General features: G+C 27.9%; 1 protein-coding gene across 2 annotated transcripts; it reads left to right on the top strand.

The window, feature by feature from the left end:
• Nucleotides 1-10,012, top strand: LOC101495623 (rop guanine nucleotide exchange factor 14). Of its 2 annotated transcripts, none has more exons than XM_004512286.4 (8): nt 1-387; nt 1,379-1,537; nt 6,762-7,154; nt 7,843-7,997; nt 8,087-8,161; nt 8,330-8,599; nt 8,989-9,336; nt 9,568-10,012. In XM_004512286.4, the coding sequence occupies exons 2-8, from the start codon at nt 1,417-1,419 to the stop codon at nt 9,925-9,927; spliced, it is 1,722 nt and encodes a 573-aa protein (XP_004512343.1). In that variant the 5' UTR covers nt 1-387; nt 1,379-1,416; the 3' UTR covers nt 9,928-10,012. The 2 variants fall into 2 exon arrangements, with proteins under 2 accessions (XP_004512343.1, XP_004512342.1); XM_004512285.4 differs by having other exon boundaries at nt 2-387; nt 1,372-1,537.
• Nucleotides 10,013-12,359: the final 2,347 nt, after the last annotated feature.

The following is a 12,359-nucleotide window of genomic DNA, read 5'->3' as shown; positions in this document are numbered from 1 at the left end:
AAAAATTGAAATTGAAAAGCATCACCAATTCATTATCATTAATAAAAACTCATACTGATATTGATATTGATAGGGCGCTACCCCAATTGTCCCCGCAATCTAAACCGTTCAATCAGATTCAATTCAACGGTTCAGATTCAGTTACTGCAGAAGGAGCCTTCTTCCTCTCTCTCTCTCCCTTCTTAAATCCATTCCTCCATAATTTCCTTCCCTCTCTCTCTCTCTCTCTTCTCTGCTATTATTCAGCACTGATCATATCTCTGTTAAATACTCACATCAATCTCATTCTTCTTCTACTTCCCTAACTTCCTCTACAGTGCCATTGCTATCTGCAAGCTTGCGCATCACCGTTGAATATTTCCCTCACTACAATGCCATTCGATCGAGGTATGTTCTATTCCGTTTCTTTCGTTTTCAATTTCGAGATGTAGATTCATTCATTCATTAATTATTATTATTTTTTAAAATAAAATGTATTTTCTTTTCTTTTCATTGGATCTTCTTCATCTTTCTCAAACTTCACTTTTAAATAACTTTTTATTATTTTTGAATGCAAAATATTAGTTCAAGCAAACACAGAGTGGAGTGGAATTCGCCTGAACCGTATTTTCTCTCTCTCCTTCTGACTTTTTGACCAACGACGCTTCATAAAGTTACCATAATTACCACCTTTTGCTCCATTCCTATTCACTTTTTATTTTTTACACCTTTATTATTATTTAATAAGAGATAATCTTTTTTACGCCTTAGTTAAGTGTATATTTGTAAAAAATTAATTAATATTTTTATAATTTGAAGTCAATTTTATATAAGGGAATAAATTTTTTCTACAAGAAAGTCTTACATATATAAAGATGGATAGTGTAATTTTTTTACAAGGGATGAGGTAGCATTATTTAATAATTATATATTTTTTGACAGAATTTATTTAATAATTGTATTTAATTGCGCTTATCGTACATTTTCTTATTTATGCATAAAATGATCCGTGTTTTTTTTAATGGAAATGATCCCGTATGTTTATACTTGTGGCACATAATGTATGATGAGATTTTAGGTTATCCTTAATGGTTAATTGGTTTGGACTTGTTGAAGATCTTAAGTTTGTATATTCTTAGTACTGTATATGGTATTTGAGTATTAATTGGTGATTGTGACCTTTATATATATATATGCATTTTTTTTTAATTCTAGAGTAAATTGAAATTGAACATGAATTAAATACTTCGGTAAGGAATAGTGTGACATGGTGGCCCATTGCTTCCTCAGTATTCATTAGTTTTGAATTTTTTGACAGTATGTTAACTATAAAAATAAATTTAAAAATTTAAAATAATAATAGTGGTTTTAATTTGAACATTGTTGGTGAAGGGGTCAGAGTAAAAGTTATTGAAGCCACATGACATTGAGTGAGTGATGTTTATGGAAGGGTTGTTAAAAGTGAAAGTGAAAGGGAAAAGGATGTTTAGGATGAGGAAAGGACTAGCTTGCTGCAACAGGGAAATAAAAGTTAGCATCGATTTTGAGGACCAAGACAGTAAGTCCATACTTTTAAACTATCAGCATGTGCTTTTGTTTTTTTTATTACTTTAAATTCATTATTATTACCATTTATTTATTCATTTTCTTACAAAAGACATTAGCTATTAAGCTTACCTTTTTTTTTGTTACAACTTATATTTTTTGGGTACAAAAAGGGCATTAGCTTACTTTGGTTACAAAAGTAGCCTTTTGGATCATGCAAAAAGAAATATTTAGTACCCATAAAAAATTTTCGGTTGTTAATAAAATCAAATCACTACTAGCATTGCTTAAAATAAAAGTTAAGAGCTCATTTGGTATAAGAATAAAAAGTGGTTTAGAAAATAGCATTTATGTTTGGATCTGTTAACTATTTAGTCGAATATTTGATCTTTAACCGATGCATATAAAAATACATATAAAAAAAAATGTTGTTTGAGTCAATTCAATAAATGAATTTCGATTACTTTAATAAGCAATTAATCTTTTGCAGTTGTGTATGAAATGCCTTAATTTACAAAAATATTGGTTTATAAAATAAAATTGCCAAAAAAAGAAATTTCTTCGGATTCATTCAAGCTAATAGAATTGATTATGATGGAAAAGTCATCAAGATCTCTTTTGTCTTAAAAACATAATTATGAAGAAAGGCTTGATAATATGTAGAATTTTTGTACTTAATAGTACACCATATAATTTGATATACCTATATTAAGAAAGTGCTACAATCATATTTAATTTAAAGTAACTTTGTAATAACCTATAAATTTAAATTTTAAAATTTTAAAATGTTCCTTTTACTAGCAATTTTTTCTTCATCATATGATCAAACTAGACACCCAATACCTTTTACGGATTTTTTGAGCATAAATGGTTTTCATCGTTTTTCCTTTGAAATATAATAAATATTTCTTCCCTAATAAAATATAAACAGAAAAAGACACCCAATACCGTTTACAGATTTTTTGAACATAAATAGTTTTCATCGTTTTTCCTTTGAAATATAATAAATATTTCTTCCCTAATAAAATATAAACAGAAAAAGACACCCAATACCGTTTACAGATTTTTTGAACATAAATAGTTTTCATCGTTTTTCCTTTGAAATATAATAAATATTTCTTCCCTAATAAAATATAAACAGAAAAAAGTTAATCATCGATAAAGATTGTCCACATAACTCATTGTCGTGGATAGTATTTTTTTAAATCCTCATAAAAATCAGTGTTTACTAACAAAAATTCTTCTCCACTAATTTTGTTTTTATAATGAACTTATCAACAAAAGTTTATTATCAGGAAGGATATATTCGTGTTTAATTTTCATGTATTACCAATAAATAAATTTTTTTATAGGTTAAATAGTAGCCGTGGTTTCTTAATTTAATTTTAATTAATGTTTTAGTTTTTTATTTTTTATTTGTTCTCTCAATTTGATCATTTATTTTAATTTTAAATGATAATTTAATTTTTTTATATTTTAAAATGTCAACAATGTTATTCTCTTTTTTACAAAAATTGAAAAAAGTAATCAAAATTTTCAAACGAAACCCATAAAATTAATTATATTCTTCAATATAATACAAATTTCATCAAATTCGTAACTCGAATTTTCAAATAAACTCATATTTTTATTTTTTATTTGATGTTGTTAGAGATAAAAATATGAGTTTATTTAAAAATTTAAGTTATGAATTTGATGAAATTACATTATATTGAGGATGATAATTAATTTAATGGATTTTGAAACATTTTAAAATTAAATTGTGACTTAAAATTAAAATAAATGATCAAATCGAAAAAAAAAGATAAATGATTAAAACGTTAACTGAAATTAAGCTAAGGGAGTGTTATTTAACATTTTTTTATACAACCGATTAATTATGATCAATTATATAGATGATTTTATAAATAGTCATCATAAGAATTAAACATTATTAATAGTGTAATAGTTATAATTGATTGATATAATAATTTTTTATACGGTATAATATAAATTAAATTCTATCATATTTCAAAATTTAAAATAGAGTGCCTACTTCCGAGTATACGATGCTATTTAATTTCTTTACTTTTTCGATAATTCTATAAGACCTAGATTTGAATTTGAAATCCAATTCTACAACCTACTTCCCTCTATTTCTAAGTTTGAATAAATCCTTTATTGCAAGACACATTTATACCTGTCCTACGGTGCTACCTCATGAATCATAAATAGTAAAATAGGCATCTTAAACCTTCAGGATTGTTTTCTGCAACATACACACATGAACATGCCATTCAAAAAATAGCGGTCTTCACATAATAAAGGATACAATTAATAGAGTTAAAGTATACTTATTTCGTAAGTCTCTGGAGAAAAAAATGCACTACCAGCTGTTAAAATGTAAATATTCACTTCATTTAAATTTCAATATTGTTACTACCTCCATTTCTAAATGACTAAACAATCATTTTGGGAATGAATTTTATATAACGTGGTAAGATCTAATATAAAAAAGAGTAAATATTAAAATAAAATGTTAGACTGAGTGTTACTAATATTATTCTTTGTTACTTTTTTAGACTAAATTATAATTGAGTTGTTAGTTTATGGCTAAAAGTTTAGTTTATAATCTCAAGATTCCGAGTTAAAATTACTTAAGGTATGTTTAGTTGAAAGTAGTTGAAGGGAGAGGGGGAGGGAAAAAAATATTTTTAGATAAAATATGTTTAATTTATTTTAGATGAAGATTTTTGCTCCTCCTCCCTTTTAGGGCGACTTAGAGAGGTGATATACAATGCGATGATATAAATACCAAAGTTAAAAAGATTGATAGTTTAAGGATTCAATTAAGCTAATTTTACAATGGACTAAATTAATAATTGATTCACTCTGAATTATATTTAAAAGTCACCAAAAACTCTAAAAACAGTCAAGAGTACTCATCGAAGACATAAATTAACTACCTTTATCTTTACGATTGAAATGGTAGTATGATTAATATTCATTTAATGAATTTTGAATGACATTTATTTTTTTTCATTTTTATTGAACTTAACATTGATGAAGTTATTGTTCGGATCTTAAAAATTAAGAAGACGGTTAACTTTTACTACTAAACAATATCGTTTTTTGTTATTAAAGTTTCAAGTAATGATAACTATATAATTTGTCTATGATTATTATTATTAAATTATCCTGTGTATAAACGTATTTAAAATTAATTTTTTATATTATTTAAAAACTTGGCAGTATTAATAAAGATGTATTTTAGAAAAATAATAAATGTGTGATGTGAGTAGAAATTTTGTAAAAGCACTTATGCTTACGGACAAACAAATGCGGGGTAAGTTTCAAATCAAAATCTGAAATCCATTTGACCAACATTGTTGGTGGACCCTGAGTGTTTTTATTAGGTTTAACTACTCCCTGGCGCTGCTCAAATATTTATATTTATATACTGACAAAATGAAGTTAGTGGCTTCATAGTGGGGTTGCACCTTTTTTACTACCCTTGTCCTCAGAATTTTTAGGAAGATATTTTTCCCATCCTCATTATCATTAACAAACATCTTATATCTTTGAAAGAGTTGTTTTAGACGGTATAAATTATTTAGATGTACACTTCTAATTGATACAAAGTTAATAAAGTCATGTTGAGGTCGAGAAAGCAGCATCCATATTTTAATAGAAAATTTTGTTACTATTTAGAAAAGAGTACTTTTGTAGGGTTATCTTCTCTCCTTCCATGCTTCTTCGTCCCTTGTTTTTGTTTTTTGTTTTTTTAATTATTTGTTTTAAGGCTTGAATAGATGCAATCATTGTCCTATCCTATCATAGCCCGGAAGCTTCTATGTTCTACTAGTAGTATTTCAAATCTTTGTCCCACATAAAACGTTCGAGATATTTGTATAAATAACTATACAATGTTAACCTTTAGCATAATACTATTTATACTAATGGTGTAGGTTGATTAACCTCATAAACACATTTTGTTCACCCTCGTTGTGGAAAGATCAAATAAAAAAAGATAAAGAGGAAAGATTAAAATAAAAAAAGATAAAATTCTTTTGATAAGTAATAAAATATAAAAGTTGTATGATACTGTATTATTTAAGTTACCATGGTCCATGGAACTTTTAAATACCTTGATCTTATAAATCTATGATATGTGTGTGCTATATATATATATATATACAACTAATTTAAATTTGGCCCCGTTATCTTGTTGAATGATTGATCTGTATTCTAGTGCTCGTCGATTGTCAAGTTGACAGTTCTATGACCAAAACGTGAAATATAATAAAGAATGTCACCGATAATACTTGCATGTGACTTTGTGTGGTTTATTATGTATAATCTATAATCAATTGTTTGTGACATATTTGACTGATGAAATTTATTCCCTTCTCAAAAGTGTGAACATCTTAGGCGTTAGATCCAGCATGCTTTTTTTTATGGAGGATCAAGCATTATAAAAAAATCATTAGATGTTAACAATTAGCTTGCTATTTTGCTAAAAAATGTTATGCCATGTTAATTAAGTGTCTTAATGACATAAAACAAATAAGTGAATTCAACAATAATAACATATATTCTTGTCAGTATATCTTGCAATAGGAAATTAATTTGTCATGATGATCTGCAATTGCAGAGATACAAGACCTTGTTTGGAAGCCGTATAAAATTTTGTATTAAGTAGGAAGTAAACGATATCCGTGACAGAGATGCTATAGAATCTCTTTTATTCATTTTTGACCATTTCTGAGATATTTGCTTTTTTTTTTTTTTTTCTTATTCAAAGTTCTTGAGTATTTGTGAATTAGTACCTTTTTAAATGAGTGTAGTTGAGCTATTTGCCAATAACAATGCAAATAATTCAGAAAGCCTATGATGTGCTATTATCTAAATAATATTAATTAATTGCGTAATAATGTAATAAAGTTGCTTTTATATTACGGTGGTTATGTAACCAAAAAATATTATGGTTTTAATTTTAAACCATAATGTTTAGTTTTATGCTATTTTTGGATGTATGCCTGCATAGCTTATTTGTCCAACAGCAAAGAGAATATATTCTTTCATTGTTTTAGCATTGACAGTCAGGTTTCATTTTATTTTTTGGTTAGTGTTTTTTGGGTCTAAGGTTTCATTTTTGTTTGTTACTATTTTTGGTTATATGTAATATTTTTACATGTAAGTATTACCTCTTTTGGAAATCATAAAATTTATATGAATTTAAAATGGAACATTTTCAGCAATTATGACATATAATGGCCTTGAGAGTTGCATTATAAATAATCAGTCTTATGAAGAGGAAAGCAGAACTAGTAGAGGAGATGGTTGTATAACTGATTCATTTGATGAAGATGACTCAAGTTGTTCTTCAAGCAAAGATGTTTTTGGATCCTTCTCTTCAAAATGTTTAACAATGAAAAGGGATGATGATCATGGACTTGAAGAATGGGAACTCTCAGAAAGTCCTCAACATTTTTATGTCAAAGAGAAGCCTTCTAATGCCATCCAACATTCAGATATAGAAGCCATGAAGGAAAAGTTTTCAAAGCTCTTACTTGGTGAAGATGTTACAGGTGGAAATAAGGGCATTGCTACAGCTTTGGCACTGTCTAATGCCATCACAAACTTAGCAGGTATGCTCTTCCCCATTTTATTGTCATGTCTTGTTTCCTTTCATAATTACATGAAACTTTCTTTTCTTTAATGCCAAATGTTGGTAATTAATTGTTAGTAATGCTAGTGGAGAGATTCTATTGGTGTGGGTATGGTTTAAGGGTAATTTTATAAACTCGACCTTAGTATTGAAACACAAGTTTTAATATGTAATCCTAAATTTGAGTAATAGAAAATCACTAGTCACTCTACAGACGGAGATACAATTGGTCAAACTCCATGTCAAATTTTGAGTGCTCTTTGTTTGTGTTTTTCGTATCAATTCTCTTTTTACCCAGAGCTACTGTTCTAACGTATTGAAATCCACACCACCTTATCTCTCCTATCTTACTTTCCTGAAACCACCAAACTACCTTATCCCTCTAATTACATGAACCTAATAAAATTTACTATTTTTTTGGCATATAAAGTTTACTATTTATCATTTGAAGCTTATAAAATTTACTATTTATCTTATAAAATTTACTATTTAATATACGAAGCTTACAAAGTTTTTATCTCCAAATGTCAAAAGCATAAAAATATTTTAAACTAATAGAATCATATAATTTCACTTGCAAGAGTACATGGACAGTTTTTATTCATTTCTATTTTTCTTATGGTTTATTTTATAAGCCTATCTTTGTACTTCTATATGATCATATGCAGTTACTGTTTTTGGTGAGCTGTGGAAATTGGAACCTTTATCTGAAGAAAGGAAGAGCAAATGGCGAAGAGAAATGGAGTGGTTAATGTCTCCTACTAAATATATGGTTGAGCTAGTTCCTGCTAAGCAAAACAATGCCAATGGTGGAATCTTTGAGGTATCTTTCATTTCAGCTAGATAGAAAAGGAAAAACTAATTTATGCATCGACTAGCAGCAAAATAAGAAGAGTTTTGTTCTTGGAACAGATAATGACACCAAAAGCTCGTGCAGACATTCATATGAATCTTCCAGCACTCCAGAAGTTGGACTCTATGCTCATTGTATGTCATCTCTTTATTCGAATTAACATCGATCTCAAATGTTTTTTTAAGTCTATCTATTACAAGAAAAGTTTTCTCATTTATTTGTTACATCTGTGCAATCTTTTACGTGATCTTTACTAGTAACATATTAGGCTGCTATATCTTATTTGGATTATATGTTGACAGGAGGCACTTGATTCAATGGTGAAAACTGAGTTTTGGTATGCAGAAGGAGGAAGCCGGGCTGAAGGGAGGAATGGAAGTGCGCGGCATAGTAAAAGATGGTGGCTTCCATCACCTCAAGTACCAAAATGTGGCCTTTCTGATACTGAAAGAAAGAAGCTGGTTCTTCAGGGAAGGGTTGTACGTCAAGTATTCAAGGCTGCAAAATCCATCAATGAAAATGTGTTGCTTGAAATGCCTGTTCCAACAGTTATTAAAGATGCACTTGCAAAGGTAAATAGTCTTGTAATGTTGAATATGCATTGAAGGCATTTATTTAACTTTAGACACTTAAATATGTGATTTGGTTCTTGATTTGATAACAATTATTTTAAATAGTAGTAATGCTAGTAGCAAATGTACAAAAAAATTTACTTTTGTTGGTATTTGATTGTATTTTGCAGACATGCGACATTTGATTGTATGAACATTTATGTGTATAATATATAATTTTAGAATAGCTGCTACCCCTTTATCTCAGTTTTGGGGATTGACAACATAAGTTTTTCTCTGACAAATGGGGAACTCTTATTTTTGGTTAAGAAATTTAAAGCCAATCAAAATCACAATATGGACTTTTAATGAATTAAATCGATCTTCATTTATATGTTTCTATGTTGCAGTCTGGAAAGGCAAACCTTGGACATGAACTGCACAAGGTTTTGACAGCTGAATCAAGTTGTGGTCAAGACATGCTTAAGTCTCTAAATTTGAAATCTGAAAATATGGCCCTTGAGACCATAAATAAATTGGAAGCTACTATATTATCATTGAAAAAGAGAACTCTGGAACAAGTCAATGGCAAATCACCAGCTAGAACCTCATGGTCTTTTGTGAAGGGTCCTATGTCAGAGGTTGATAAAATGGAGTTATTATTGGACCGTGCTGAAACACTTTTACAGTTGCTTAAAATCAGATACCCTAACCTTCCTCAAACATTTATTGATGCTGCTAAAGTTCAATATGGCAAGGTAAGTTTTATAGTATGCTGCATTAGAAAAATTATTCTGATTGAAGAAACATACTAAAAATCACACAAACATAACCCCAAACTAAAAAACCAAAACTGTAATTAAACCTATTTAGTTTCACAGTAAAACAAAAAATACAACAATCAGTATTTCAAGCCAATTTGCGTGGCCCAAAAGTTTGTCCTAATTCAGTGGTAATGTAATTTGATTTATATATCTTTATCTCTGTAGGATATTGGACATTCCATTTTGGAAGCTTATTCCAGAGTTCTTGGAAATTTATCCTTCAGCATATTGTCTAGAATAGGAGATATATTGCAAGAGGATTGTCTAAGCAGCAATTCTAATTCCCTAAGTTTTTCTCCTGAAATAAATCTCTCTGAAACATGGTTGGTGGATTCACATATTAAGCAATCCTTACTTCAAAAGATGAACAAAGCAGATGGGCAATGTTGGGATAGTATTTCAGATTTAGAACTTGCATCATTTGATTCCAAATCCAATGATGTAATAGCTACACCAAGCAGGAGTAGTGTGTGCTACATTAGTAAAGAGGCTTGTACAAGTGTGCCTATTCATAATTCCCCATAGTGGTTTTTGTATATCAGATTTGTAAATGTTATTATTACTATTATTATTATTATTATTATTATTATTATTATTATTATTATTATTATTATTATTATTATTATTATTATTATTATTATTATTGTTGTTGTTGTTGTTGTTGTTGTTGTTGTTGTTGTTGTTGTTGTTGTTGTTGTTGTTGTTGTTGTTGTTGTTGTTGTTATTATTATTATTATTATTATTATTATTATTATATTATGCTCAGTTTGAATATATAGAAGCAAACTGATATGTTTGCCTTCTCATAAAATTCTCTAACAACATGTTGTAGCAGAGTTCTTCATTGACATTGACATAGAGAGAAACCTAATTCTCATTAGACTCAGCTGAGTAAAGATAAGATTACAGATCAGTATTTATAGCTATCTAACTGTTAATATTATTAAGTCAGTAACTAACTTAACCACCTATTAGAGAGAGTTATTAGATATATATATATGTCTGTGTGTGATTTTTAATAAATATTGCGCATAACACGAACAATAGTCTTTTATATATATATATATATATATTATATTTTTATAGTGTTCAAATATTATAGAATAAAAAATGTAAAAATTGCATTAGTAAAAAAATACAGATATATGAATTAATAAAAGAAAAAGAAGACTATAGTGAGAATCTATATTTCAATTTTTAGTGTGTTAATTATATGATTTTCAAAGCAAATGAATTATGGTAATTTGAAGTTTGACTAAAAAGTAAGTAAAATTTTGTCAAATATTTTTTCTTTTAGGATTCCATATGCAATTCATTGAACAAACTATCAATGTCTACTTAAAGAGAACTAATCTTTATATGTTAGAATATGAAATAAATAGACACATGTGACTTTGATCACTCAAACCAACCAAATTGCATTTTAACTTAATCTTTATTAAGTTCAGGTCTAACCCTTTTAAACCCAAATATGATTGGTTTGAGTAACAGATTTGAAACTTTAGAATCTGCCAAACAAATATCAAATTTTGTCAAAATAGACTCAAATTAATCCGTGTTGATCCCTATTTCTGAGTGTAAAAGATTTGAAAATGAAGTTTTCTGAAATGACACTTGTCTATCATATGGATTATTTTTAAAATTTTTATCAGTACATACTATTCATCACATGGTTTATTAGTTTGAAATAGGAGAAATGGTGTGGAAAGGAAACTATGCTTAGTTGAATGAATTGAATCTGAAAATTTTGATTGATTGGTTATGGAGCTTGGGTAAAAGTCAATGCCCATGATTTCCTTACCATGTGAACATGCTTCTGCTGAAAATCATTACCTATATACATCAACTTGACAATATATAATTTCTCTAGTGGTGGATTAAGACTAGAAGATTAGGTCTTCAAACGTGTCAAACTATGTGAACCAACTGACATTTTTGACTCAAATAAGGTTTTATATTTCCTAAAGCATATTGGACCCCTTATTGATTATATTAATACCAAACAATTAATCTCGTTATCTATTGCAGGCAAATAAAAAACCATAGTTTCATATCAACAATAAAATGTGTCCCTGGGATTTCTACTCCTTGGATGTACATTTCCCATTCTTCAGTAAAAAAAATGTCTTCGAGATGTCATTTTAATGGTTAAAACTTGACATTATAATTCAAATGGCTATACCATTATTTATAATAACTAGATTAAGACCTGCATGAACATAAAATTTTTCTTAAATATTTTTAAAGATTATCTATACAATTTGACAATAATGTTCGCAAAGTCTAACGATTTTGTCATTGATAAAAAAGTGTTAGCAGATTAAACAAGACGTTCAACTTAACGATATCTATATTTACTGGAGTTATAACTTAAAGAATGTTTAAATGTTAATTTTAGTTGTCTAATATGTGACTTAGGATAAAATTGTTTATTTTATAGATCTTACTAAAAATGAACTATGTTTTCATTAAAACATGATTTTTTTTTCTTCTTCGTGATAATACTATGTAATATTCAATTAAAAGAAATTAAACAATTGTAGAAATAAAAATATGGGATAGGTCTATTTCATAGACATGAAATATTTATTATTTTTTATTTGAAAAAACTTAAAGAGTTATGTGTTACACTTTTTAACTCCATATGTTTGATAATATATTTGAAGATGAAGTGAGAAACATAATATAGTCATTATCATATTATATTACATAACTTATTGAGCATATCATTGAAATTTAAGTGATGTATTGGTCAAAAACATTGATATATTTGGACCAAATGTCAACACACAACAAATGATCACAAATGTATCAAAACATATAAATAGAATTAAAGTTTAAAGATGTAAACTCAAAAAATATAAAATTCTCACACTTTTTGCTTATTTAAAAGGAAAAAAAAAATCCAAAAGCATGTAAAATAAGCATACAAAGAACAAAAATTAGATTAGATGCAA

This window comes from Cicer arietinum, chromosome 8 (genome assembly GCF_000331145.2).
Source record: "Cicer arietinum cultivar CDC Frontier isolate Library 1 chromosome 8, Cicar.CDCFrontier_v2.0, whole genome shotgun sequence".
NCBI classification, from domain to species: domain Eukaryota; kingdom Viridiplantae; phylum Streptophyta; class Magnoliopsida; order Fabales; family Fabaceae; genus Cicer; species Cicer arietinum.
The sequence above is the reverse complement of the archived record's forward strand: the minus strand, read 5'-3'. Positions and strand labels throughout refer to the sequence as shown.

Coding starts and splice junctions, on each gene's coding strand:
- LOC101495623 (XM_004512286.4), top strand. CDS start 1,417: ATGTTTATGGAAGGGTTGTTAAAAGTGAAAGTGAAAGGGAAAAGGATG. Junction 8,162..8,329: donor AGTTGGACTCTATGCTCATT/GTATGTCATCTC, acceptor ATATGTTGACAG/GAGGCACTTGATTCAATGGT. Junction 9,337..9,567: donor CTAAAGTTCAATATGGCAAG/GTAAGTTTTATA, acceptor TTATCTCTGTAG/GATATTGGACATTCCATTTT.